At 38.7% G+C, this 26,351-nt stretch overlaps 1 protein-coding gene across 3 annotated transcripts in view; it reads right to left on the bottom strand.

The window, feature by feature from the left end:
• MAN1A2 (mannosidase alpha class 1A member 2) overlaps positions 1–26,351 on the bottom strand; it is a 175,202-nt gene that overhangs the window by 132,030 nt on the left and 16,821 nt on the right. For 2 of the 3 annotated variants that reach the window (XM_045478809.1, XM_045478811.1), the window contains exon 2: positions 4,609–4,864. In XM_045478809.1, the coding sequence (XP_045334765.1) occupies positions 4,609–4,864 (256 nt within the window). Of the gene's footprint in view, positions 1–4,608; positions 4,865–9,676; positions 9,760–26,351 lie in introns of those variants that run through there. The other variant, XM_045478812.1, reaches the window with a different exon arrangement.

Below are 26,351 nucleotides of genomic sequence, written 5' to 3'. Positions count from 1 at the left end.
TAAAAATCACCTTCATGTGCAATCTACATAGATGAATCTCAAAAAAATTATGCTGAGCGAAAGTCCAGAAACAAAATATCACATACTTTATGATTCCACTTCACTGAAACTCTAGAAAAGACCAGTCTAATCTGCAATGACTAGAAACAGATCAGTGGTTGCCCGGGACCAAAGAGTAGACTGACCAGAGAAGGGCACAAGAAAGCCATTTTGAGACTGTAAACGTATTCACATCTTGATAATAGTTGCTGTTATACAGGTGTATACATCTGTGAAAACCCACAACCAAGCAGTACTCTTTTATATTTTTAACAAGCAGTACTCTTACAACAGGTACATTTTATTGTATACACATTACGCCTCAATAAAGCTGATTCTTAAAAGAAATCTAATAGTCTGCCATATCTTCCCCACTCATAATTCCCACTCTCCTGGGGCAATTAAACTCTTTCACCTGTTTTTTTCTATCTAAGACTATATTCTGAAATATAGTCTACAGTGCTATTTCAGCATTTAGATATTTACTGTACTCTCCTATAGTTACGGTAATTTAGCTTTCTTATGCCACTACTATCTCCACGTAAACTTCCCCACATAGATTTCTCCCGCCCACATCCTCCCAATTTAAATAACAACATGCTTTTTTTTTTTTTTTCAACGTTTATTTATTTTTGGGACAGAGAGAGACAGAGCATGAACGGGGGAGGGGCAGAGAGAGAGGGAGACACAGAATCGGAAACAGGCTCCAGGCTCCGAGCCATAAGCCCAGAGCCCGACGCGGGGCTCGAACTCACGGACCGCGAGATCGTGACCTGGCTGAAGTCGGACGCTTAACCGACTGCGCCACCCAGGCGCCCCTACAACATGCTTTTCTTATAATTATCACACTATTTTATTCAAGTTTTGTTTTTCCTGCTGTTACCTACTTGTCTGAGGGTTTGAGTTTCTTTGTTTGCTTAGGTTTTTAATGTATCGATTCTCAATTTACTTCCAAATTATACTTGAGCTTCAAAACTTGTCTCAGTATAATCAAACACACCAGATAAGACTATCAGTTCCATTTTATTCTCTGATGTACCAATCCTTCCTGAAGCTCTCCACCCTCCAGCTCTAAGCTCTGCCCAAAGCACAGCAGTCACCCTGCTGAGTCCCTTATTCACCATCCGGAGAGCGCCCTTCCTTTCTCTCTCTAGTGACAGATCCCCTATTGCCAAAAGCCCTTCTCTTCCTATTTTTGTGCTGAAGCATATTTTCCGATAGCAATCTGAGAAAATGACTAAATTTACTCTCAGATTTGATTCATAAATTGGCTGAATAGATCATTCTTTCTAAGCCATTGCTCCACTCTCTTCCAGTTTCCAAAATTGTGACTGAGGAATCTGAGGTGCCATTATGTACAATCCCATCTTTTGAGTGGAGCCTTTTTTTTCTCCCTAAACTTTTAGGATCACTATTATTATTATTATTTTTATTTTTATTTTTTTTTTTGAGAAGGAGTGTGCATGTGTGTAGAGGGTACGGGTAGAGAGAGACAGGGAGAGGGGAAGGGGGGACAGGGAGGGATGGAGGGAGGTGGAGAGAGAGAGAAAGAAAGAGAGAGAGAGAAAGAGAGAGAGACAATCTTAAGCAGACTCTATGTCCAGCACAGAGCCCAACACAGGCTTGATCTCACAACTGTGAGATCATGATCTGAGCCAAAATCAAGAGTTGGACACTTAACTGACTGAGCCACCCAAGTGCCCCTAGGATCTGTTTTTGAATGCCTATTTTTCTAAAATTTCAGTAGAAGTCTCTCTTTTTGTTTTTTTGTTTGTTTGTTTGTTGCTCACTGTTGTTCTATGCCTGACAGGTCCTCTCAATCTGTAAACTCACATTCTTTTGTTTCAGCCAATTTTCTTAAATTGTTTCTTTGATTTCTTCTCCTCCTTTTTCCTCTATCTAATCACCAGTTAGACGTTCTTGACTGATCTTATTTTCTTGTTTTCTCAATCTCTTTGTTCTACTGAGAGATTTGCTCAATTGTATCTTCCAACTCTTCTACTGAATTTTAAAATTCTATCACACTTTTTATTTCCAAAAGCTCCTTCGTATGCTATAAATGTTCCTTTTCAGAACTTATTTTTCTCACTTTATGAGTTCCACTTTTTGTCACTCCAATGATGTTAATGCTTTTGTTTTTTTCTCCTCCCTGTATTGTTTCTGTATTCTCTGAATTCCTTTCTTCCATCTGTTTTATTCTCTAATGTGAGAAACTTTCCTGAAATGCCTGGTGATCTTTGTTCTTCACATAAGAGGGAAACAAATGATAATTAAAGGCTATCAGTAAACAAGCAGGACTTGACCTGAGCCTCATCTTAGTTAGGGAGCACAGGTGACACCCAGTGGTGTTTCACTGAGGAACAGTGTAGAAGACTCTTTTGTCTTGGGACAGTCTCTTCAAAGAGAAGTCATCCACTCTCCTGCTTATTGAATACACACCTGGCTGTCAGAATTCTGAGAGCTCTCAAGAAAGCAGTCTTAATATATTCAGAACATTTTTCACTTAATTCCCTCCACCTTAGCCACTTTTTTTGTTTTCCCTCAGCCATACCTGGTGTTCCCCAAATCCAGATCTTCCCTAATTCGTCCCTCCAAAAGGTAAACTTTAGTGTTCTGTTGGGGAAGGGAGGGCAGCAGCTAGGATGCCAAAACTAGAGAACTGAGGACCTAGGAGTTAAGAGCACCTCTTAAAATTTTCAAATAATCCCTTTCCAATTTCATTATACCCCTGCCTTCAGAGGTAAACAATGTCTCTAATTCTTGAAATGCTCAGGTATCTTGCCATTCATATCACCTTGCCCCTTGTTAGCTTCTTTCACCACCAGCTTAAATTTCAACTTTCTCTGTGTGTTAAGCCAGTATCGATAATATTTAATAGGAGCCTATACAGGCATTGGCTTGTAAAAATACCGGATATTGTGGTGTGCTCTAAAGGGTTAACTCACCAGGTCTGAGTTGTCCAAACACTGTACATCCTAAAGAAAGATATGTCCTGTGCCAGACTCCTGGAAAATAACTGCTAAAATTTTATTATCCTGTCTGTCAAGAATATCTTCATTTAAATGAAGCTTTGGGCCATGTCAGTTCATGTTCACAATGTGATTTATGGTGGCAGCCTTGGGCCACATGGTATCAGCCTGACCTTTGGAGGACTTGGGAGAACTAAGTTCAGCCACGCCTAAAGAATGAATCTGAAATAAAAACCCTGGACACCAAGGCTCAGGTGAACTTCCCTTGTTGGTGATATTTCATACACAGCATCACACAACACTGCTGGAAGAATTAAGCGGTGTCCACTGGAAAAGGACAACTAGTAACTTGCATCTGATGTCTCCTGGACTCTGTCCTATAAGCTTTTTCTATTACTAATTTTAATCTGTTGCCTACTGCTGTAATAAACCAAAATCATGAATATAACAGCTTTGCTGAGTTCTGGGAGTACTTCTAGCAATCACTGAGGCTGTAGGTGGTCTTGGGAGTCTTCTAAACACACACTGTTATTTGAATTATCACATACATAAGAAAATATTTCAATAAATTCTAATGACATCTAAAAAAAAAAAGTCAGGAATCTCAAAAAACAAACAACAACAAAAACCCCACAACAACCTGTCAATGTTTCCCCCATACAGTCTAAATCCTTTAGCAGCCAGTGCATAAAACAGACTCCAGGATCCAGAGTACAGTTCTAGTTCACAATTCCATCAAGGTCAAGTTCTTACACTAATTCATAAGGTCAAGCTTAAAGAATCTACTAAATCTTCCATGTTCATTATTAGAATATATTTGAATACATATCTGACTATTTGAACTAAACTTATTGTCTTATTTTATGATAAACAATCCCTTTGAAATATTGTTGATGCTGTTACAACCTGACCAAATCTTTTTTTTTCACAGGAACTGCAACTGCAAACTCTACCAAGAATTAGCAGGAGTTCTAATTAACAAAATTTAACTGTAATATTCACCAGACTTTCCCCTCTCTGTTATTGTCTTTATCTCCAAGTAATTCCTAGAATAACAAATTGAAAGACTTCTGAGATTAAACAATTTAAAGAATTCTGAGGTCAACCGCTTCCCATTCCTCAATCCATTGAGACTGTTTGGAAGGAATCTGCAGTGTGGTTGAGGGGTTTCATGACCCATTCCTTAAAAGATGGCAGATATAATGTTAACTTTTCAGGAGCATGTTTATGAGGAGATTTGCATAGTATCTAGCAGAGTCCCTTGTAAGTAAACCCTTAAGAAATTTCCTATTCAATGATAAATTATTTACAGATCTAGTCTACATTATTTATAAAATGCTGACTGTCAAAAGATCTCTCAATACAGAATGGTATAACAATCCAAACATTATATCAAAATTTTAAGTGTCCAATAATATTACAATCCATATTAAGAAAGAGTGAGTTCTAGCCTTTACTGCCAACTTGGAATCTGAACTACGACCATGACCCAAAAACAAACAAGAAAAAGTATGACACCATAGATGATACAAATGTTCATATATATTAAAATCCAGTCAAACGCCATAACCATTCCATATCATAAATCTCAGCTTATTACCTCTTTAATTTTTTCCCTTTTCTTTCTTATGTCATTATCTTCTGGGTCTCCACCATCTATTCCTATTAGATTTGGTATAGGGACTGGTGGCAGTGGCTTCTTCTCTTTTGTCTTCATTTCTTGGACTACCTTATTTTTCTCTGTCTGAATTTCTGCTCGGATTTCCTCTCTCGACTTTTTTAATTTTTCTTTTGCTTCTTCCAGGGCCTTCTCGTGATCAGCTCGAATTTTATTTCTCAAACGTTCTTCTTCTTCCCTGTGAGAAGAAAAAAAGACTAGTTAAGAATAACCCTTAATTACTTCAATATAATATTTAAAGTTTCCTCCACCAAACCCTGGTAGATGTTTTCTACTCCTGCCATTAAAAGGTAAGGATGATCTGTGAGAGACCCAGCTCTATCTGCCCCTACAGGATAAATCTAACTTGGTATAAGCCCTGGGTGCTAAACAGTAAACACTCTACAAGCCTGGAGAAGAGGGAACCTAGAAAGAAAGTTACAATTGCAGGACCAAAAGAGCAATCCGTAACTTGTCAGGAGACACATGAAAAAGGAAAAGTGGGAGAAGGAGAGAAGGGAGGGGGAGAGGGGCAGAGAGACAAACCAGAGAGAAAACTAGATGGGGGAGAGAAATTTAGTAACAGAATTAAGTATGAAGAGGGGACAAAAATATAAATATGGGGTCAAGGAAAGAGATAAGTGGAAAAGATAAGAGCTCAGGAAATTTTTCATTTGTTACATAGTACAAGACATGCTTCTAAAACTTTCACATTTTGGAAATACCATAGATCTTAAAACACAATTCCCAACTGATGTGGGCAGAATGCTTAAAACTCCCTTGAGCCCTCGTTAAAAATACAGATTCCAATTCGGTAGGTCTGTATGAAACCCATGAATGTGTATTATTAAGAAATCCTCTGAGGAATTCTGGTATGCACACAGATTTGGAAACCACTACCACAGGGGACGCCTACAGGGTCTTTCACCCAGCCCTAGTTTTGTGAGAGCTCGATCTTCTCTCCACACATCTGCCTCAATCCACACGAATGAATACAAGAGTGGCAGTTACTATTTTCCAAATCAGCCAATGATGACTCCTCTAAGGGTAAATATCTAACTCCACAGTCAGCACAGTCCCCTCTCCAGAAATTTAATTCAAACTCTGCACACAGCTGGATCCACAACATTGCTGGTGGGAATATAAAATGGTACAGCCACTCTGGAAAAGGTTAGTGGTTTCTTAAGAAACTAAACACGCAACTATCACAAAATTCGGCAACTGCACTGGACATTTATCCTGGAGAAGCGAAGGCTTATGTTGACACAAAAACCTATACACAGCCCATGGCAGAAAGACAAGAACTGTATGATTCCACCCATATGAGACACTCAGAGTAGTCAAAATCCTAGAAAGGAGAATGGTGGCTGCCGAAGGACAGGGGAAAGGGAAATGGGAAGTTCCTGGTTAATGGGCAGAGCTGCAGCTCCTACAAGATGAAAGAGTTCTGGAGATGGCGGCTCAACAATATGACAGCATTTACTACCACTGCACCGTATGCTTAAAAATAGCTAACGTGACAGATGTTACATGTATTTTACCACAATTGCTAAAAATTGGGAGGGGGGATCCTATACAGGAAAGTTGGTGACGGCTTTACCCATGATAGGCAAAAACTGGAAACAACCCAGGTGTCCTCCAACAAGTAAATAAACAGACCACTGTTTCTACTTGGTATAGCCACAATATGGAATACTACTTGCAATAAAAAGAAATAAACAATTCATCTACACTTGAATGAATTTCAAAGGTATTACTATGTGAATGAAAGAAGCCAGTCTCAAAAGGTTACATTCTAGATTTTTTTTTTTTTTAACGTGACATTCTCAAAAAGACAAAAATGTAAGGATGGTGAATAAATCAGTGGTTGCCAGGAGTTACGGATGGGGGAAGGGTTGGCTATAAAGGAATAACACGAGAGTTTTTTGGGATGATAGCATTGTTACGTATCCCAATTATAGTGACTATGGGAATATGTACGTGTGTTTAAAAATCACAGAAGTGTACATCGAGAAAAATATCAATTTACAGTCTAATATTAAAAATTAAATTGTTAAATGTTTAGAGAAAAAAACTGGATTGCTAGCAGTAAGAAGGGGTGATGAGGAAAACACGAGAAAGAAAAGAGGGGAGAGAGCAACACAGACAGTCAGGGCAACACAAGGGAACTTGAGGGCAGGGAGAAAGCAGCCATGGGGCCTACAGACAGACTGGAGGTGAGAAGAATGCAGCAGAGGGGAGCCAAACAGAGTCTCAGATAACAAGGCAGACACAGGCAAGCACCGCCCAACAGCCTTCCAGTCCCCCTCCCTCCCCTTACAACACAGAAACCCTGTGCCTAGCCCCAGAGAAGAGACCATGATGTGTCTATGCCAACCAAGTCTTTCTCACACGCCCCTGTAGCTAGGGGTGGTCGCAGAACCTTATTCCAACTACAGAGACAAAAGAGGACTACTGGGAAATATTTTCCTTTTGGGATTAAAAAACGGACAGAACCATTTGAGAAAAGAGCCTGTTAGCTACTAAGACCAAATCTACCTGAACACAGATTCCAGCCTCCAAATGTGGCTGTGACGCCTAAAGCTATGATAGTCAAAACGCAGGAAGCCTGGGGACAAACGGCCAACACGGCTGAGAAAAGACAACAAAGAGGTAAAGTGCCTACTGATATCACTGGGTTGCTGCCAGGGCCTTTACCGGTCAGTCCCCTAATTTCAGACAGGGGGGTTGAAACAGTGGGGTGTTCTGTCACTTCCATCTAAGAATTTTTCCAAGTCACTCACTCAGTGAGCAGACAGGTACATGGCCAGGAAGGCAAAGGCCTAGGACTAAGCACCAACGAAGAAGCACATCAAACAGAGACGACCAGTTCTTTCAAGGGCAGTTTCTGTCCTGATGACAAGTGGGAGAGTCTCTATAGGGAACTACACTTTCCGCCTCTAGCTCCAAGCACCATGTCACCACTGAATGGCACACGGAAGCCCCCACCATGTTTGCAGTGGCTCATCTGTGACATCACTGCGGAAAGCATCTTCGCCCACCAGTGCACCTCCACAAAGTTGGGTATTACATGCCACTTTCTAGAGCCTACCCTGGGAGCAAGGGAGAAATACGGGCCACAATACATTCTATGTCCCTCTCCAAAGCTTCACAATGCACAGGGGTATTTTAAAGGCTCTGAGAAGTCCCGCAATAAAGGTGCCTAACACCTCCTAACTTTATTTAGTCACAGTCCCCATTTTCTTCACACACCACTTTTAGCATGCCATGAAACACGCCGCCACAGAAGATAGCCCTCCAACTATGCCATCAACCAAACAAGCCCTTGGGAGAACCCTGCCACTTTTTTGCTGTGTGGCATTAGATGGATGTCACCTCTCTGAGCCTCCTTTTCCCCACCAACCTCCCAAGACTGTTGTCAGGAGTAGATGAGATGACACAGGAGTCTAAGAGTATAGAAAAGTCTTTATCAACTCAGTTTTCTTCCTTCCCTTACTACCTACCCTCCCCGAGGCCATTTAATGATTTGGGCTAACATCAGCACTCTCAGGTACCAGGACCAACACCCAGAGACATCCTGCAACTTCTCGGCTTCCCTGCACTGAATGACACAATAGCTTCTGGGCAAACCTACAAGGACTCAGAGGGCACCAAATGCTCTTAAAATGGGGCCAGCCTCCTGCAGAACTAGGAGAGAGCTGTGCCCTTTCTCTTCCAGCCCTGACTCCTTTGCCCATATGTCCATAATACCAGTTGGGGCCTTCAGGATTACCTTAGAAATAATAGTGGGCATGAGTGTAGAGAAACTTATTTTCATTTACTATTCTTTAAATGCTAATATCTATTATTTCTCTGAAAGTGAAGAAGATGTTTGATAGCAACATATGTGAACAATTTTCAAATTATACTTTAAAAATTATTTTTAAAAATAAAAATTGGTGACTCAGTCAGTTAAGCATCTGCTTCTTGATTGTGGCTCCGGTCATGATCTCACGGTTGTGAGTTCTAGTCCCACATCAGGCTCTGCGCTGACTCTCTCTCTCTCTCTCTGCCCTTCCCTTGCTCGCTCGCTCTCTATCTCAAAAATAAACATTTAAAAAATAATAAAATAAAAATAAAAATTTGAACCCTCTAAATTTCAGTACTCTGTACAAAAGCCCCAGTCACATTATTCCAGTTCATTGTTAATGGCATCCAAACGGTGTTCACCAGAACCTATAGTGCGGCAACATTGTGCAGAGCTTTATTCAAAAACATTTTGAAAATCTAAAAGACCTATAAATTTGCATTTGTCCCAAATAATTGTTTGTTTAGCAATTTAGTGAGTATAGTCACCACAGAATAAACACCATGAACTGAAGTGCAAAGAAAGACCAGTCGAGTCCCTAAGAGGAACTCCAGAGTCCAAGGAATTGAGTCAGACCTCTTGTCAATGGGGTGGCAAGAAGAACTATTTTACAGTTGGGGAGAAAAAGTACTCAGAGTAAAAGTACTTAATCCAAAAGTCAGGAGACAATTCTCTTTCCAGCTCTGCCCCAACTTACTCTGCAATCTGGCACAAATCACTAAAAACCTCCAAGATCAGTATTTTTGGGGAAAACACATATTAATACTACCCTGACTACACCACTCGGCTAGTGATATCCAAGGTAAGTAAAAGTATTCCATTAATAATATCTAACATCCTAACCTCTCTGCTAGTTTTCTTCCATTTTTTATTTTCATTTCATCAGTGTCCTTTCAAGGGGCACCTCAAATTTTTAGTGGCCAAATCTCTAGATGTTTATACCAGCTGAATCAACTCTTTTGGATGTTTATTTTCACCTACTTGATCTTTTACTCACATATTTTCAAGATTTTTTTAACGTTGATATCTTCAACAGATAACCATGTGAACCTCCACCTGTGTATGTCTGTACCTTCCCATCAGTGACTTGTATCTTTTTGTTTAGTAAAGAATCCAGCCTTGTCTAAAGGGAAGTCTGGCCTTTGTCCTCAATTTCTCGCATACCTGATGAAAACGTCCTTGTGTATAGTGGGTGCTGGCCACCCTTGATCACAGGGTGGGGCCGGCCACATCAGACAGTCCCAGAGGCAGGGCTGGCCACTCTAGAAACACCAACAGCATGACTTAGGGTGAGGGTTCTGGGTCAAACAGTTTCACGGAGACTGACTTCAGTCATGTGGACAATCAATTAATCATGCCATAACAAAGCCTTAATAAAAACTCTGGACACCAAAGCTCAGGCAAGCTTACTGGCTGGCATATGTACTGGCACACACTGATGGGGAGAGACTAACGTCCTGACTTCACAAGGACAGGATACTAGAAGCCCCACGTTTGGAACCTTCCTGGACTTCACCCAATGTGAAGTCTGACTATAAACTCTATCCTTCCCCTGTAATCTATAATTCTCTCATGAATGTAACAGCTTTCAGTAAGTTCTGTGAGTGCTAGCAAATGATCAGGCCTGAGGGTGGTGGTAGGAGACCCCTGAAATTGCAGGTCCTGGCAGAACTGAGGTTGTCTTGTGGAGAACTTTGCCATTTGACTAACTCTGAATACCTTCCAAGGCTTCCAATAAAATTTGGCCTTACATCTATAGGTTCTCATGAGATCTGAAATTGCTTTTTTCAATTATATTTAATGTGTAATATTTAACTCACTCTTTGATACCTGACACATAACGTAAGGTTTGGTTTCTTTGCTACTGTTGTCTTGTTTTGTTTTGTCCTTCCACATATCCTCGATCCTTGAAAGGCAAAGGCAAATGACAAAAAACTAATAATTGTTGTGGCTTAGATATACAAGATACTGGCTTAGTCGGTTACTTATTTAATTCTGACACCAATTTATGAGGCACCCTCTATTAAGCACTGTACTCCATCTTGTTAGGAAAATACTAAGGCACAAAGAGAAAAATCAAGTAATCTGTTCAGGGTCATAAAACTAGTAAGTAGACTAGACACAAACATAGGCATTTTGACATACGTATTTATGCAAATAGTGCCTTTCATAGAAGAGATGAATTGTATTAAAGGGTTTGTCTCTTACTGTGCAGATACAAACACTATTTCTCAATCTTTTCTCCCTTCTTCTTTCATCCTAGAGCCCCCAATTTTTAGCTAAGCACATGCTCCTGCTAAATAAAACTCTACTTCTCAGCCTCCCTTACTGAAGCTGCCCTACAGAATTTGTATGATCAGAAATAAACTTTTATCTTGCTTAAGCCACTGTTGTTTTGTGACTTTTATGTTTGGTAAAATGACCTAATATTAACTGAGCCACTCTCCAACCTACATGTTCTCTTTCCCTCAGGCTTTCATTAGTATCTGAGGGCTGATCTGCCAGAAAGAAACTAACCAGGTGATAAATTTCAGTCTCCAATTAGAGTATTAAAATAAGTCATGTTTGGAAACACTGTAAAGGGCAAATACAGCCTCAATTACATGAGGATACCTAAGATCACACTGAAATCTTATTTGGCAAAGATTTAAGCAGATATACAAATACTTCCCCTTTATGCTCATTCTCTTCCTCTCTACTCTTCACCTAACAAACATGAAGTTCCATCCATCCTTAAAAAAACTAAAACCTTCCCTCAAAGAAGTGCCTGTCTCCACATTCATTGGTGTCTCCCTTCCTTCTACCCACTATACTTTTTCAAAAAGTACCACACTTGCTGTTTCCATTTTCCTTAACCTCACATCATTCGTCTATCCATGACAGTTAAAAACCAACAACGAAGTTCTCCTTTGAAACTACCTCTTCCTCATACTTGCCTTTCAAACTTGATCACACACTGGCTTTACCACCATCAATCCACCCCAAAATGTTGTATTCCATTCTCACTTCTGTTCTCACTCTATGTATTCCTCCTATTCAACACCAACCGTTTTCTCAACTATTATATTAAAAACAAAAACACACGGTCAGCCTTTACCAGGTTACTAAGTACTCCAAATCCAAATTTCTTTTTTTTTTATTTTTTTTTATTTAAAAAAAATTTTTTTTCAACGTTTATTTTTTTTATTTTTGGGACAGAGAGAGACAGAGCATGAACGGGGGAGGGGCAGAGAGAGAGGGAGACACAGAATCGGAAACAGGCTCCAGGCTCCGAGCCATCAGCCCAGAGCCCGACGCGGGGCTCGAACTCACGGACCGCGAGATCGTGACCTGGCTGAAGTCGGACGCTTAACCGACTGCGCCACCCAGGCGCCCCCAAATCCAAATTTCTAACAGCATGTAAGACACCATGCCAAACACCTCCAATTCAACATGTCCAAAACAGAACTGAATGATTACTATGAAAAAGGGACAATCACAGGCTAGGTTCATTCACGAACACAGATTCTTTTTAATTAAAATATTAGCAAAGTTAATCAGCAATAATAAAACATTGAAAAAAAATAATTCATCATAACTAATTGGACTCATCCCAGAAATAAGAACAGCTTAACATGAGAAAATTCAATCCATGTAATTTACCTATTATTAAAGAATAAAAATTATACAAATCATTCAGTAGAAACAGGAGAAACCTACATTTTAGGGAATTTGGGGTTGCGTTCATGGTAATTTCAGATTAAGTCAATAGTTATCAGTCAATGAATTAAGTTCAGCTTAATTCAGTGATAATCAACAAACAGCTACCAAATGTGAGGGAGCTAATAATCCAATAAATATGTAAACAAAGTAAATATAAGATGAGTGGATCACAACAAAGGAAGTAAGTAACTACAGGTATTGTAGGTTGTAGACAGGAGAGGTACTGTAGGCTAGACAGAATAGGTAAGATATCCACAGAAAAGGTATTTTCTAAGCACACAAGTATGCCTTGAGAAGATTTACATAGCACAATAGCATTTCTAATGCATGATCTTCAGGGCACCTGTGTGGCTCAGTCAGTTAAGCATCCAACTCTTGGTATCAACTCAAGTTATGATCTTATGGCTTGTGGGATGGAGCCCAGGCTGTCAGCACAGAGCCTGCTTGGGATTCTCTCTCTCCTCTCTCGCCACCCCCCCCCAAAATAAATAAACATTAAAAAATTTTTAAAAAGAAATGCATGATTTTCAAATACAAATTAAAAGGAAAAACATGAGTTTGCCAGGCAGATGAAGAAAATAAAGGCAAGCGAGGTATAGACAGGATAGTATATAAAGATAGGGAAGAAGTGAGACAACACACCAGTTAGCAAATAAATTGCTTTGGATGCTAAATGATAGTGTGCGTGGTGAGAGAGGGTACAGTAGAGTAAAACAGACCGGACATAACAAGGAAGCCAGAGAAGACAAAAGCTCAATCATGAACAGAGCTTGCACTGCATCCTGATGACACACACCTGTACTTAAATCTTAAAAAAACAAAAACAAAAACAAAAACCAAAACCTGCCTCTTGAGGACTGACTACTTGGGGGTAGGGGGTTAGGGAGGAAGATGATACAGGAAATGGGAGTTAAGAGATCACAACAGCCTCTCAAGCAAAAAAAAAAAAAAAAAAAAAAAATATAAGGACCTAATAAAAATCCATCTAAAGTAGATACGCAGAAGTGGGACCAAATATCGGAGATCTTAGAAAGGCAAGGCCAATAATATTTAGATAAGTGATTAAACATGAATGGGAAAAATTAAATGATAGGTTTTTTACTATAGTGACTGGATAGAAAGGGGTAGTTAACTAGCATTAACTAACTACAGTGACCTTGAGTAAAGGGAAAGATGAGAAAAAAACGAGTAGGTATGGTTTTACACATGCTATGTTTAAAAAGTCAACAGAGCAAGCAGATGTCCAGGGCTGAAGACATGGATTTGGAAATCATCAGCCTCCAGAGGAGCTGAAGCTCCCACCTAACTGCTCACTCACATGGGTGAACTTTATGGTATGTAAAGTAAACCTCATAAAGATGTTTATTAAAAACCAGGAGCAGTTATGCTGCTACCAGACAGCAGTTTTCAGAGCAGGGAAAAAGAGGGTTTTATAATAACAGGGTCAATACATCATGAGAATATAGCAAGAGAATATAACAATGTAAACATTATATACCTAATCAAAGGGTTTCGAAATCTGTGAAGCAAAACTGATAGAAATAAAAGAAGTAGACAAATCCATAGCATATTAGGCAAATTCAACACCTTTCATTCAATGATTCATAAAAGAAGTAGAAGGAAAGTCAGTAAGGCCATGAAAGGCAGACAACACACCATCAACCAACCTAACCTGACATTTAGAAAACACACTATCGAACAACAGCAAAACACACATTCTGTTCAAATGCAAACAGAACATTTACCAACACAGACCATTTTCTGGGCTGTAAAACAAGTCTCAATACATTTAAAACGAGTCAAACCATACAGAGTATGTTTTTTGCCCTCACTAGAATTAAAGTGGCAATCAATAACATGAAGGTATCCAGAGCATCTCCAAATATTTAAAGAATAGAGTAATACATCTCTCAATAATCAAGATTCTAAAAAAAATGAAAAGTGATACCAGATGGGGGCACCTGGATGGGTCACTCAGTTAGGCCTCCAACTCCTGATTTCAGCTCAGGTCATGATCTCATGGTTGGTGGGATCAAGCTCCACATCCAGCTCTGTGCTCAGTGTGGACAGCCTCTCTCCCTCTCTCTCTCTGCCCCGACCCCACTCACACACACTCGCTCACTTACTCTCTCAAAATAAATAAACATTTAAAAACACTTTTAAAAATAGGGATACGAGATGACTATAGTGATGGATGCACGTAAGAGCTCATATACTAACCACCACTGAATTGTACACTTTCAGGGGTTGAACTGTATGGTATGTGAATCAGATCTCAATAAAGCTATTTTTTAAAATTTTAAATTAGAAAGTGCCTTCAACTAAAAGATAATAGAAACATCAAAATTTGTAAATGAAGCTACAGCAATCCTTACAGAAAATTCACAGCACGAAAATGCAAGTATGAAGAAAAGAAGAAAGGTTAGAGGGACAGTTACAACACAACCAATCCATATTAGAAAGATCTTACATAAAGGGCCTCAGGTTCTACTTAACAGAAAAAGAGAAAATTAAACCTAAAGTCAGCAGAAGAAAGGGAGTAATAAAAATGAAAAAGAAAACAGAAAACTGAACTATGAGCAAAACCAATGAAGCAAAAAGCTCACGCTGAGATTTAAAAAAATAAATTTCTGGGGCTCCCGGGTGGCTCAGTCGGTTGAGCGACGGACTTCGGCTCAGGTCATGATCTCACGATTTGTGAGTTGAGCTCTGTGCTGACAGCTCAAAGCCTGGCGCCTGCTTCTGATTCTGTGTCTCCCTCTCTCTGCCCCTCCCCCACTCATGCTCTGTCTGTCTCAGAAATAAACATATAAAAACTTCTGACAATACCATTAAGAAAGGGTAAAAAGAGAAGCCACAAATTATAAAAACTAGAATGAAAGCACCAGCAAAACTACAATACTACAAATATTAAAATTATCGTAAGGGACTATTTTTTTACTAAGTTACATCAAAAAGTCAACAATCTACATTTCTTGTTTTTTAAAAAAAATAATAATACTTAAGTGGAGTCAAGAGGACCTAGATTACCTGAAAAGCAAGTATCTGTTAAAGGAACTGAATGTATACTTAAACCTTTCTACAGAAAACTCCAGTTCAGATGATTTCAACAGTGAACTCTACCAAGTATTTAGGGAAGAATTAGTCTCAGCTCCACAGAAACTCAGGAAACAGAAGAGGGGATACTTCTCATTTCATGAGGGCAACATTACCTTGATACCAAACCAGACAAAAATAATAAATAAATAATTGCTCCTTGTGAACACAGAAACACACTTCTATGATTTAAAAAATATGTAATGACTAAATGGCATTAAATTCAAAAACCAAAAGATGCAATTTACCATATTAACAGACTTTCAAGAAATGACTGCATGATCGATCATCTCAATAGATACAGAAAAGACATTTGGCCAAATCCCAATTCCTATTCCTGATTACAAAAACAAAAACAAAAAACTCTCAGCAAACTAACAATGTAAGGGAACTTCCTAATCTGATAAAGGGCATCTATGAAAAACCTACAGCTAACATCATCCTTAATGGTGAAAATCTAAATGCTTTCCCCCTAGAAGTTGAGGAACAAGGGGAAGGATGCCCACTCTCACTATTTCCATTCAAAAATGTATGAGAGATTCTAGTCAGTGCAAAAGGCCAAGAAAAAATAGGCAATTAGTCAAGAAAGGAGGAAATTAAACTGTATTAATTCAGACAGGACTGTAGAAAATCCGTAACCCAAGGCCTAATCATAATTTGAGATTTTGCACCTTTCAGACTATACACATGGTAACCCCTCCTTCTGGAATCTTCCCTATTCTCTCCCTGATGAGTCATACTCAGTCATCAAAATCCCACTCACAAGTTATCGCTATCCAGCACAGAAAATCCAGCATTCTCCATATTCCCCTTTGAGATATAATTGACACAGAGCACTGTAAATTAAATTTCAGGAATACATGTTGATTTGACAGATTTATATGTGGCAACATGATAACCACCATAGCATTACCTAACATCTCTATCATGTCACAGAATCACCATTTCTTATTTGTGGTAGGAACATTTAAGATCCACCCTCTTAATAACTTCCAAGTATATAATGCTGTATATTAGATCCCCAGAACTTCTTCATTTTACAATTGGAAGTTTGTACCCTCTAACCAACATCTCCCCATTTCCCCCACCCCTGAAAACCACAATTCTAAATCTCTGTTTCTACGATTTGGGCCTTTTTATATTCTACTTACAAGTGATACATTTGCCTTTCTCTGACTTATTTCACTGAGCGTAATGCCCTCAAAGTCCATCCACGCTGTCACAAATGACAGCATGTACTTCTTTCACATGGGAAAAAAATATTCTGCCATATGTATACATACATCTTCTTTATCCATGTATCCAAACTGACAAACACGTAGATTGTTACCACATCCTGGCTATCATGAATGATGCTGCAGTAAACATGACAGCGCCAATATCCTGTCAAGATCCTGTTTCCATTCCCTTTCAACATATACCCAGAAGCGGGACTGCTGGATCTTACGGTGCGTCAGTTCTAACTTTTGGAGGAACCTTCATACCACGTTCCTTAGTGCCATACCAATTCACACTCCTACCATAGTGTACGAGGGGTCCCTTTTCTCCACATCCTAACACTTGTTGTATCTCTTGTCTTTTTGACAACAAACCTCTAGCACCTGAAATGGTATTTTACTGTGCTTCTGATTTGCATTTCTCTGATGATTAGTGATATTAGGTATCTTTTCACGTATCTTTCGGCCATTTGTATGTCTTCTTTGGAAAAATCTATTCAGTTCCCCTTGTCCATTTTTTAGTTGTATTGTTTGGTTTTTTTGCTACTGAGTTGTATGAGTTCTTTATGTTATTTTGGATATTAACCCCTTATCAGCAATATGATTTCCAAATATTTTTGCCCATTCTGTAGGTCACCTTTTCATTTTGTTGAATGTTTCTTCTGCTGCACAGAAGCTTTTTAGTTTGATGTAGTCCAGTTATTAATTTTTGCTTTTGTTTGTGCTTTTAATGTCATTTCCCAAAAAAATCACTGAAAAAGGCAAAAATGTCAAGGATCTTTCCCCCTGTTTTCTTCTGTAAGTCTGACTGTTTCAGGTCTTATGTTTAAGGCTATAGTCCACTTGGAGTAAATTTTTTTGAGTGGTATAAGTCCACTCTTCTGTATGTGGTTATCCAGTTTTCCCAACACCATTTATTGAGGACACTATTCTTTCCATTGAATATTTCTGACTCCCTTCTCAAATACTGTAATGGTTTATTTCTCTTGATTCTGTTCCATCGGTCTATGTGTCTATTTTTATGCCAGGACCATACTGTTTTGATTACTACAGCTCTCAAGTATAGTCTGAAGTCAGTAAGTGTGATGCCTCCAGCTTTGTCACTCTTTCTCAAGAGTGCTTTGGCTATTTAGGGTCTTTTGTGACTCCATATGAATCTTAGGATTTTTTTTTCTTCTAATTCTGTGAAAAATGCCATTTGAACTTTGATAGGGACTGCACCAAATGTCTATGGATAGCTTCAGGTAGCACAAGACATTTTAACTACATTAACTCTTGCAATCCATGAGCAGGTATATCTTCCCATTTATTTGTGTCTCTCCAAGTTCTTTTACCAAAGTCTTAATAGTTCTCATTGACAGATCTATCACCTCCTTGGTTAAGTTTATTCCTGAGTATTTTATTCTTTTTGATGCTATTGTGAATGGGATTGCTTTACTTCATTTTTAGATACTTTGTTGTTAGTGTATAGAAACATGACTGATTTCTATATATTGATTTTATATCCTGCAACTTTACTGAATTCATTGATTAGTCCTCACAGTTTTTTATGATGGAGTCTTTAGGATTTTCTATACATATGATCATATCATCTGCAAAGACCAATTATACTTCTTCCTTTCCAATTTGGATGCCTTTTATTTATTTTGCCTGCTCACCCTGGCTAGGATTTCCAGTACTATGTTGAATACAGGTTGTTAGATTGAGCACTACTGCCTTATTCCTGATCTTAGAGGAAAAGATTTCATTTTTCACTGTTGAATATGATGTTAGCTGTGAGCTTATAATACATGGCTTTTATTATGTTGTGGTATGTTCCTTCTATACCCAATTTATTGCAAGTTTTTATCATGAAAGGATGTTGTATTTTGTCAAATGCTTCTTCTGCATCTACTGAGATGATCATGTGACTTTTATCTTTCATTCTGTTAATGTGGTGTATCACATATATTGATTTGCATATTTGGGGCCACCCTTGCATTCCAGGAACAAATCCCAGGTGATCATGGTGTATGATCTTTTCAATGTGAGGCTGAATGTGGTTTGCTAATACTTTCTTGAGATTTCTGCAGTTCTTTCCTCAGGCATAGTGACCTGCAATTTTCTTTACTTGAAGTGTCCCTGCCTGGCTTTGAAATCAGAATAATGCTGGCCTTATTAAATGAGTTTGGGAGTATTCCCTCCTTTTCAAAATTCTGAAAAGTTTGAGAAGGACTGATGTTAATTTTTCCTTAAAAGTCTGTGGTAGATTTCACCCATGAAACCCTCTGGTCCTGGACTTTTCCTTGTTTGTTTTATTACTGATTCAATTTCCTCCTTCTTCATGATCCAGACTTGACAGGTTGTAGGTTTCCATGATGTATCAAATCTTCTAGGCTATCCAATTTGTTGACATTTAATTGTTCTCAGTACTCCCTTACAATCCTTTGCATATCAGCAGTATCAGTTGTGTCCTCTTTAATTTCTGAATTTATTTGAGTCTTCACTTTAGTAGTCTAGCTAAAGGTTTGTCCATTTCATATTTTCAAAAAAACAGCTTTTAGTTTGGCTGAGTTTTTCTATTGGTTTTCTGATCTCCATTTCTTTTTGTTCTGATCTTTTTATTTCCTTCTTTTAACTTTAGGCTTTGTTTCCCCTTTTCTTAGTTTCTTGAGGTTTAAAGTTAGGCTATATAAGATCTTTTTTTTATTTAATGTAGGAGTTTATCACCATAAACTTCCCTCCCAGAACTGCCTTTACAGCATCCCGTAAGTTTTGGTATGTTGTGTTTCCATTTTATGTTTCAAGGTATTTTTTTGATTTCCCTTTGGATTTCTTCTTCAACCCACTGATTGTTCAAGAGTATTTTGTTGAATTTCAACATATTTATGAATTCTCCAGCTTTTGTTCTATAATTGATTTCTAGTTTCATACCATTGTTATTTTAAAAAAAGATATTTGGTATGATTTTAATATTCTTTTAAAAAAATTTTTTTTCAACGTTTATTTATTTTTGGGACAGAGAGAGACAGAGCATGAACGGGGGAGGGGCAGAGAGAGAGGGAGACACAGAATCGGAAACAGGCTCCAGGCTCTGAGCCATCAGCCCAGAGCCTGATGCGGGGCTCGAACTCACGGACCGCAAGATCGTGACCTGGCTGAAGTCGGACGCTTAACCGACTGCGCCACCCAGGCGCCCCTGATTTTAATATTCTTAAATTTATTGACTTGTTTTGTGATTTATCATATAATCTATCCTGGAAAATGTTCTGTGTACACTTGAGATGGATGGGTACTCTACTGCTGCTGGATGGAATGCTCTGTGTATGTTACATCCACTGGTCTCAAGTACGGTTCAAGTGCAAGTTTCCTTGTTAATTCTGTCTGGATCATCTACCCATAGTTAAAATGGGATATTGAAGTCTCCTACTATTATAGTATAGTTGTCTACTTCCCCTTTCAGATATTTTAGTTTGCTTCATTTAAGTGCTGTGATGTTGGATACATATATAATTGTTTTATCTTCTTGATGAATTGACAGTTTTATCATTATATAATGACCTGCTTTGTCTTGTTACTGTTTTTGCTTAACTCTCTCATGTGTCTTATTTTTAAGCTCTCTGCTTAAAATTGGTTTCAATTTTTACGGTTTATTTTGAAGGCAAAAAAACACATCTTGTCAATTTGCTTCTCTTCCTTCAGGTTTTGCTAGAGCCTGAGATTAAAATCTAAGCACAGATAATGCAGACACACATATAACTAGATCATATATGCAAAAACCCATTATAAAACAAAGCTTATAAGAAATGCAAAGTGTTTTCTTACCATTTAAAAATATGTAATAAGGCAATAGTAAAATCTCTACCCCAGAATGGAGATTCTAAATAAAACAAAGCCTGGCTATCTTCAATGAATCAAAAACTAAAAATGGACATAAATCTCAAAAGAAAAAGAAGGAACTAAGCATGCACCCAGTAACTCCCACCCTTTTGTTTCTTTCAGCTTCAATAAAAGACTTTTATTTCATAATGTTCTTTTGTCTTAGAAGGTGACTCAGTTATTTTTTAAAAAAAATTTTTTTAACGTTTATTCATTTGAGAGACAGAAAAAGACACAACGCGAGCTGTGGAGGGACAGAGAGGGAGACACAGGATCTGATGCAGGCTCCAGGTTCTGAGCCCCGTTGTGGGGCTCTAACTCACAATCCGTGAGATCACGACCTGAGCCAAAGTCGGGCACTTAACTGACTGAGTCACCCAAGCACCCTGTAGGTGATTTAGTATTGTAAGTAGTCCTTTCGATTAGCTAAAAATGTATAAAGAACAGGGGCGCCTGGGTGGCTCAGATGGTTAAGCATCAGACTCTTGATTTTAGCTCAGGTCACGATCTCAGTTTGTGAGATCAAGCCCCACACTGGGCTCTGTGTTGACAGTGTGGAGCCTGCTGGGATTCTTTCTCTTTCTCCCTCTCTCTCTTTCTCTCTCTCTCTCTCTCTTCCTTCCGCTCCCTTGCTTGAGCAATGTCTCCCTTTGTCTCTCTCTCTCCCTCTCTCAAAATAAACTTGAAAAAATATTTTTTAATAAAAAAAGTATAAAGAAAAAATGTTGATGGTTTTCTGATTATTATAAAGATACTCTCCCACCAAAATCATAGTCATCAAAAAGTAACCATAAGTGGGGAGAGACCAGAAGCAACACTAATATACTATAATCATCAAGCCACACATGCAAGCCTGTGTTTATTGCAGCATTATTTCCAGTATCAATATATGAAAGAAACCTAAGTATCCATCAATAAATGTATGAATGTGGGATAAATACACAACACAGTATTACTTGGCCATTAAAAAAATGAGTTTTTGCCACTTGCAACAACATGGACAGGCCTAGAAGGTATTATGCTAAGAGAAATAAGTCAGACAAAGTCAAATACTATATGATTTCACTTAGATATGTAATCTAAAAACAAAACTAATGAACAAACAAAATGCACAGAAACAGACCCATAAATGCAAAGAACTGGTGACCATTAGAGGGGAGGGTGGTGGGGGACGGACAAAACAGATGAGAGGGAGTGGGAGGTACAGGCTCCCAGTCATGGAAGGAATAAGTCACCAGGGTGAAAGGTAAGGCACAGGGCCTACAGTCGATGGTACTGTAATAGCACCGCATGGTGACAGACAGCAGCTACGCTAGTGGCGAGCAAAGCATATGTATACAGACTCCTCTGGTCGAATAACTGTGCTGTACACCTGAAACTAAAGTAACACCATGTGTGTCCACTACATTTCAATTTAAAAAAAAAATCAGCAAAAAAAACAGGAAGACAGAAATCATTGGTTCAAAACGTCACTATCGGTCATCTGTGAAGACATAAAAAGTTTACCCTAAGTGTTATTTTTTAGTACTTTTTTTAATGTCTTACTTATTTTTGAGGGGGGGGGAGGGGCAGAGAGAGATGGGGACAGAGGATCCGAAGCAGGCTCTGTGCTGACAGCAGAGAGACTAATGCGGGGCTCAAACTCATGAACTGTGAGATCATGACCTGTGCTGAAGTCAGATGCTCAACTGACCCACCCAGGAGCCCCTCTAAATGTTCTTTCTACAAAGGTTTTGTGGGGCGCCTGGGTGGCTAAGTCAGTTAAGCCCCCACCTCCTGATTCCAGCTCAGGTCATGGTCTCAAGGTTTCTGAGATCAAGCCCTGAATCAGGTTCTGCACTGACAGCATGGAGCCTGCTTGGGATTCTCTCTTCCTCTCTCTGCTCCCCCCAAAATAAAACAAAAACAAAAACTTAAAATAGAATTTTTAAAATAAATAAAAATCAAAAGTTTTTATTAAGTTATTCATTTTTTTTACTATGGAGCAAAACATTCATTATCCATTCAGGTTTTATCACAGCTCCTGGTCCAAAGACACCATTTTCACCAAAAGCATCTTTACCAAGTACCCCTACCTACGCTGGAAACAGTAAGATTCAGGAACAAAAGCTGTAGCCATCCCTCTTTGCTCCAGATCATTTCTCTAAGCTCTGCATTCCCCTTTTCTAGTTTTGAACCTTCCTTCTCTCGTTTCTCTAATTCTTGGCTGACATCCTCCTTCTCCACCTAGCCTCTTCAAACTGACAACTTGTTTCTGTGGCCTGCCTAAATTATTTGGACATTATGTCTTAGAATGAATGTGTCCCTAAAAATTCATAGACTGAATGTTCACATCACTAAAAACTCTAATGTTGAAACTAACTCCGAACACGATGGTATTTGGAAATGGGGCCTTTGGGACGTAATCAGGGTTAGACGGCATTGTAAGAGTAAAGGCCCTTATGATGGGATCAGTGGCCTTCTAAGAAGAGAAATCTTTTGCTCTCTTTCTCTCTCTCTCTTTCTCTCTCTCTTCCCCTCTATGGACCCCTCCTGTCCCACCCTAAGCACAGAAGAAAGGTCACATGAAGACACAGAAAGAAAGCAGCCACCTGCAAGCCAGGAAAAGAGACTTCCCCTGAAACCAAACACTGCTAGATCTTAACCTTAGAATGTCCAGCCTCTAAAACTGTGAGAAATAAGTCTCTGTTATTTAAGCCATCCACTCTCCGGTATTTTGTTATGGCAGCCCAAGTAGATATAGACAGCTCCCCATCCTCAGCTCCAAACCCTGCAGTCCACTAACTAATGATCACACAAAAGGTCTTAATTTTCATGAAGTCCCACTTACCTATGTTTTTCTTTTGGTATCATATCCAAGAAATCACTGCCAAATCCAATGTCATGAAGCTTTTCCCGTAAGTTTTCTTCTAAGAGTTTTATAGTCTTAGCTCTTACATTAGGTCTTTGATCCATTTTGATTTATTTTTTATATAAGTGCTGAAGCCAGATATATTTTTTTTTTTTTTGGCTTGAAAAAGGAATAAAGTCCTTTGAACTAAGGAAAAGTACCAAGAAACAAAGAAAGGAAGCAAGAAATAAAGTTCAAACTAGAGGGTGTATACAGTGAAGTAAATGAGATGGGTAATAATTTGCAGCCCTTCATTAAGATAATCCATACAATTCAGTGTTTCTCAAATGCACTATGGGCATTTGGGGGCAAGAATTCAAGTGTTTGTTGTGTGGACTACCAGGGCACTGTGCAGTGGTTAGGATTCTTGGTCCCCATTCACTAACTGCCAATAATGCTACCCTTCTCATCAGTGTGACCAGCAAAAAAATGCCCCTATGTTTCCAAAAACCCTCTAAGGGGAGCAGTACTGGCCCCTGTTTTAAACCCCTGCACAGAATATACTGAAAGGGTACAGTCTAGAAAGTCTATTTATATCTACATTTCTAAACAGCACAAGTAAGAACTTCATCCTCAACTATAACACAAGTCACTGTAGTAAAACTTACGGTTCTTTTCAATTTACTCTATGCTTAAGATGTCAATATGCAACCCCTTATCTAAATTAAATGATTCACCAGTATATTGGAAGCAGAATCCCTTCTCTTCATATAAAAGCCAGAACATTGAAGATAGGTTGTCTATCATCTAACAGCAAGACAAAAGCCCATGACCTACACTTAGGCAATCAGATTCTCTGGCTGGGACTACAGAGCTGAAGTAACGGACATAAAAAAGCAAGGACTCAATTTTAAAAATAAGAACCCAGGAAGCAGAGGAATCCAAGGTCAAAAGGTAGCAAAGCCATAACCCATGCTCAGTGACCAGCAGCACTGACAGTGGTACACTAACTGCTTCTTCGCCCTCACATTGGTTCTGCATACCCAGCTTCCTTTAATGCCTATTTTCCAAACCTCGTTCTCCAGCCTTTATGTCAATTCTGAAAGCCAACCAATATCCTTCTAATTAATATCTTTTTTGACATGTATTACACCTGGTTTCTACTGTTTGTATCCAAAATTCCTCTCCTGCAATATTTTTAATGCAAACAGAACAGGTATTCTGGGACTATGACCTAAGCTCATGCCTTTGACTCACTCTCAAATGTTGCTAAGGCAATTCTAACCAGCGTAGAATGAAATATTCTAACGCACCAACACCACTGAAAAACAGACGAGTCCCACCTAATGCTTTAAACTCCAAGTTATTCTGAATATGGCATAAATGAGAACAAGGCGAAAAGCAAGAAGGCAGTCAACCAACGCAGAATTTCTATTTACTATTACTCACTGATATAGAAATTACTTTCAGGAATGTGGGAAGAGACCTGAGACCTGGCACGAACCTACACAGCCTGCTCTCCTGCAAAGCTATTCACGTGCCTGAGTTGAGAACTGCTCTAACTTCCAGCAAAGGCTGAGAGGGCCTGCCTCAGTCACTCCTGCGAAGAGGTCCTCCTGATCACCTGCCCAATCTAAAAGCATCACCTGACGGAGACTACTAGGCTCTCCGGAGAAAAGGCCCAACCCAACAGGGATCCACTTTGCCTCAGGTGAGCTGCTGGCCATTCAACTCCAATTCTACAAAAAGAGGCCCCTCATAGACTGTTTCACTGACTGCTCATCTGGATCTGATTAAAGTCCATACACTAAAAACAGGGAAGCCAGATAACACCAGTGAGTAAACCTAAATCTTAAATTCTAAATCTACTCCTCTATACTCTGCCTCATGATCCTGGGGCTTAGACTCTGCAAATTATCTCTCAACTGGTCTCCTATTAGGTTCAACCAAGAGGAGTACAAAAAGAGACTGGAAAGCAGAAGGATGAGATCTTGATAACCTAATTCTAAAATAAATACTTACGGAAATCAATACATCAGCAAGATGTAGCAATTATAAACATATATGTAACACTTATAAACACCAAACAGCAGAATCCCATAATATATGAAGCAAGCATTGATAGGACTGAAGAAAGTAAAAGGCAATTTTACAATTGTTGGAGATTTCCATACTCCACTTTCAACAACAGCTAGAACATCTAGAGGAGAGTTGAACAACACTATAAAACCACTAGACCTAACAAACATATATAAAACACTACCCAACAACAACAAAATGTGCATTCTTCTCAGGTGCACATGGAACATTCTCCTAGGTAAACCATACATTAGACCACAAAATAATTCTCAATAAATGTAAAGAGATTAAATCATACAAAGTATCTTCACTGACCATAATGAAGTTAGAAATCAGTTACAGAAGGAAAATGACAATTCAAAAATATGTGGAAATTAAACAACACACTGAAACAATCAACTGGTCAAAAAAGAAATCACACAGCAAGTTAGAAAATAGGAGACAAATGAAAACAAAAATACAACATACCAAAGTTATGGGATACAAAAAAAGCAGTCCTCAGAGAAAAATTAACAGCAATAAAATGCCTACACTTAAAAGAAGATTTCAAAGTAAAAATGTAACTTTACAACTTAAAAACTAGGAAAAAAGCACACTAAACACAAAGCTAGCAGAAAAAAAAATCAATAAAGATTAGAGATAAATAAAATAGAAAATAGAAAAACAAAGAGAATCAATAAAATCCAGTTAGTTCTTTGAAAAAAGACGGACAAATCTGACAATCCCTTCGCCAAATGACAAAAAAGCATAGATGATGTAAGTAACTAAAATCCGAAATAAAAATGAAAACATTACTGCTGGCCTTACAGAAATAAAAAAGATGAAAAGACAGTATTATAAACAAGTGTACACCACCAGATCAGAAAACCTGGATGAGCTGGACACATTCCTAGAAACACCAAACTGCAAAAAGTGACTCAAGCAGAAACAAAATCGAAATAGACCTGGAACAGGTAAGGAGCTTGAATCAGGAATCAAGAAAGGCCAGGACCTCCCAACAAAGAAAGGCCCAGGACCAGATGGTTTCAGAAGTGAATTCCACCATGTTTAAAGAATT

The sequence above is a fragment of the Leopardus geoffroyi genome, chromosome C1, assembly GCF_018350155.1.
Source record: "Leopardus geoffroyi isolate Oge1 chromosome C1, O.geoffroyi_Oge1_pat1.0, whole genome shotgun sequence".
NCBI lineage: Eukaryota > Metazoa > Chordata > Mammalia > Carnivora > Felidae > Leopardus > Leopardus geoffroyi.
Note: the sequence above shows the minus strand (reverse complement) of the source record. Positions and strands in the feature narration are given on the sequence as shown.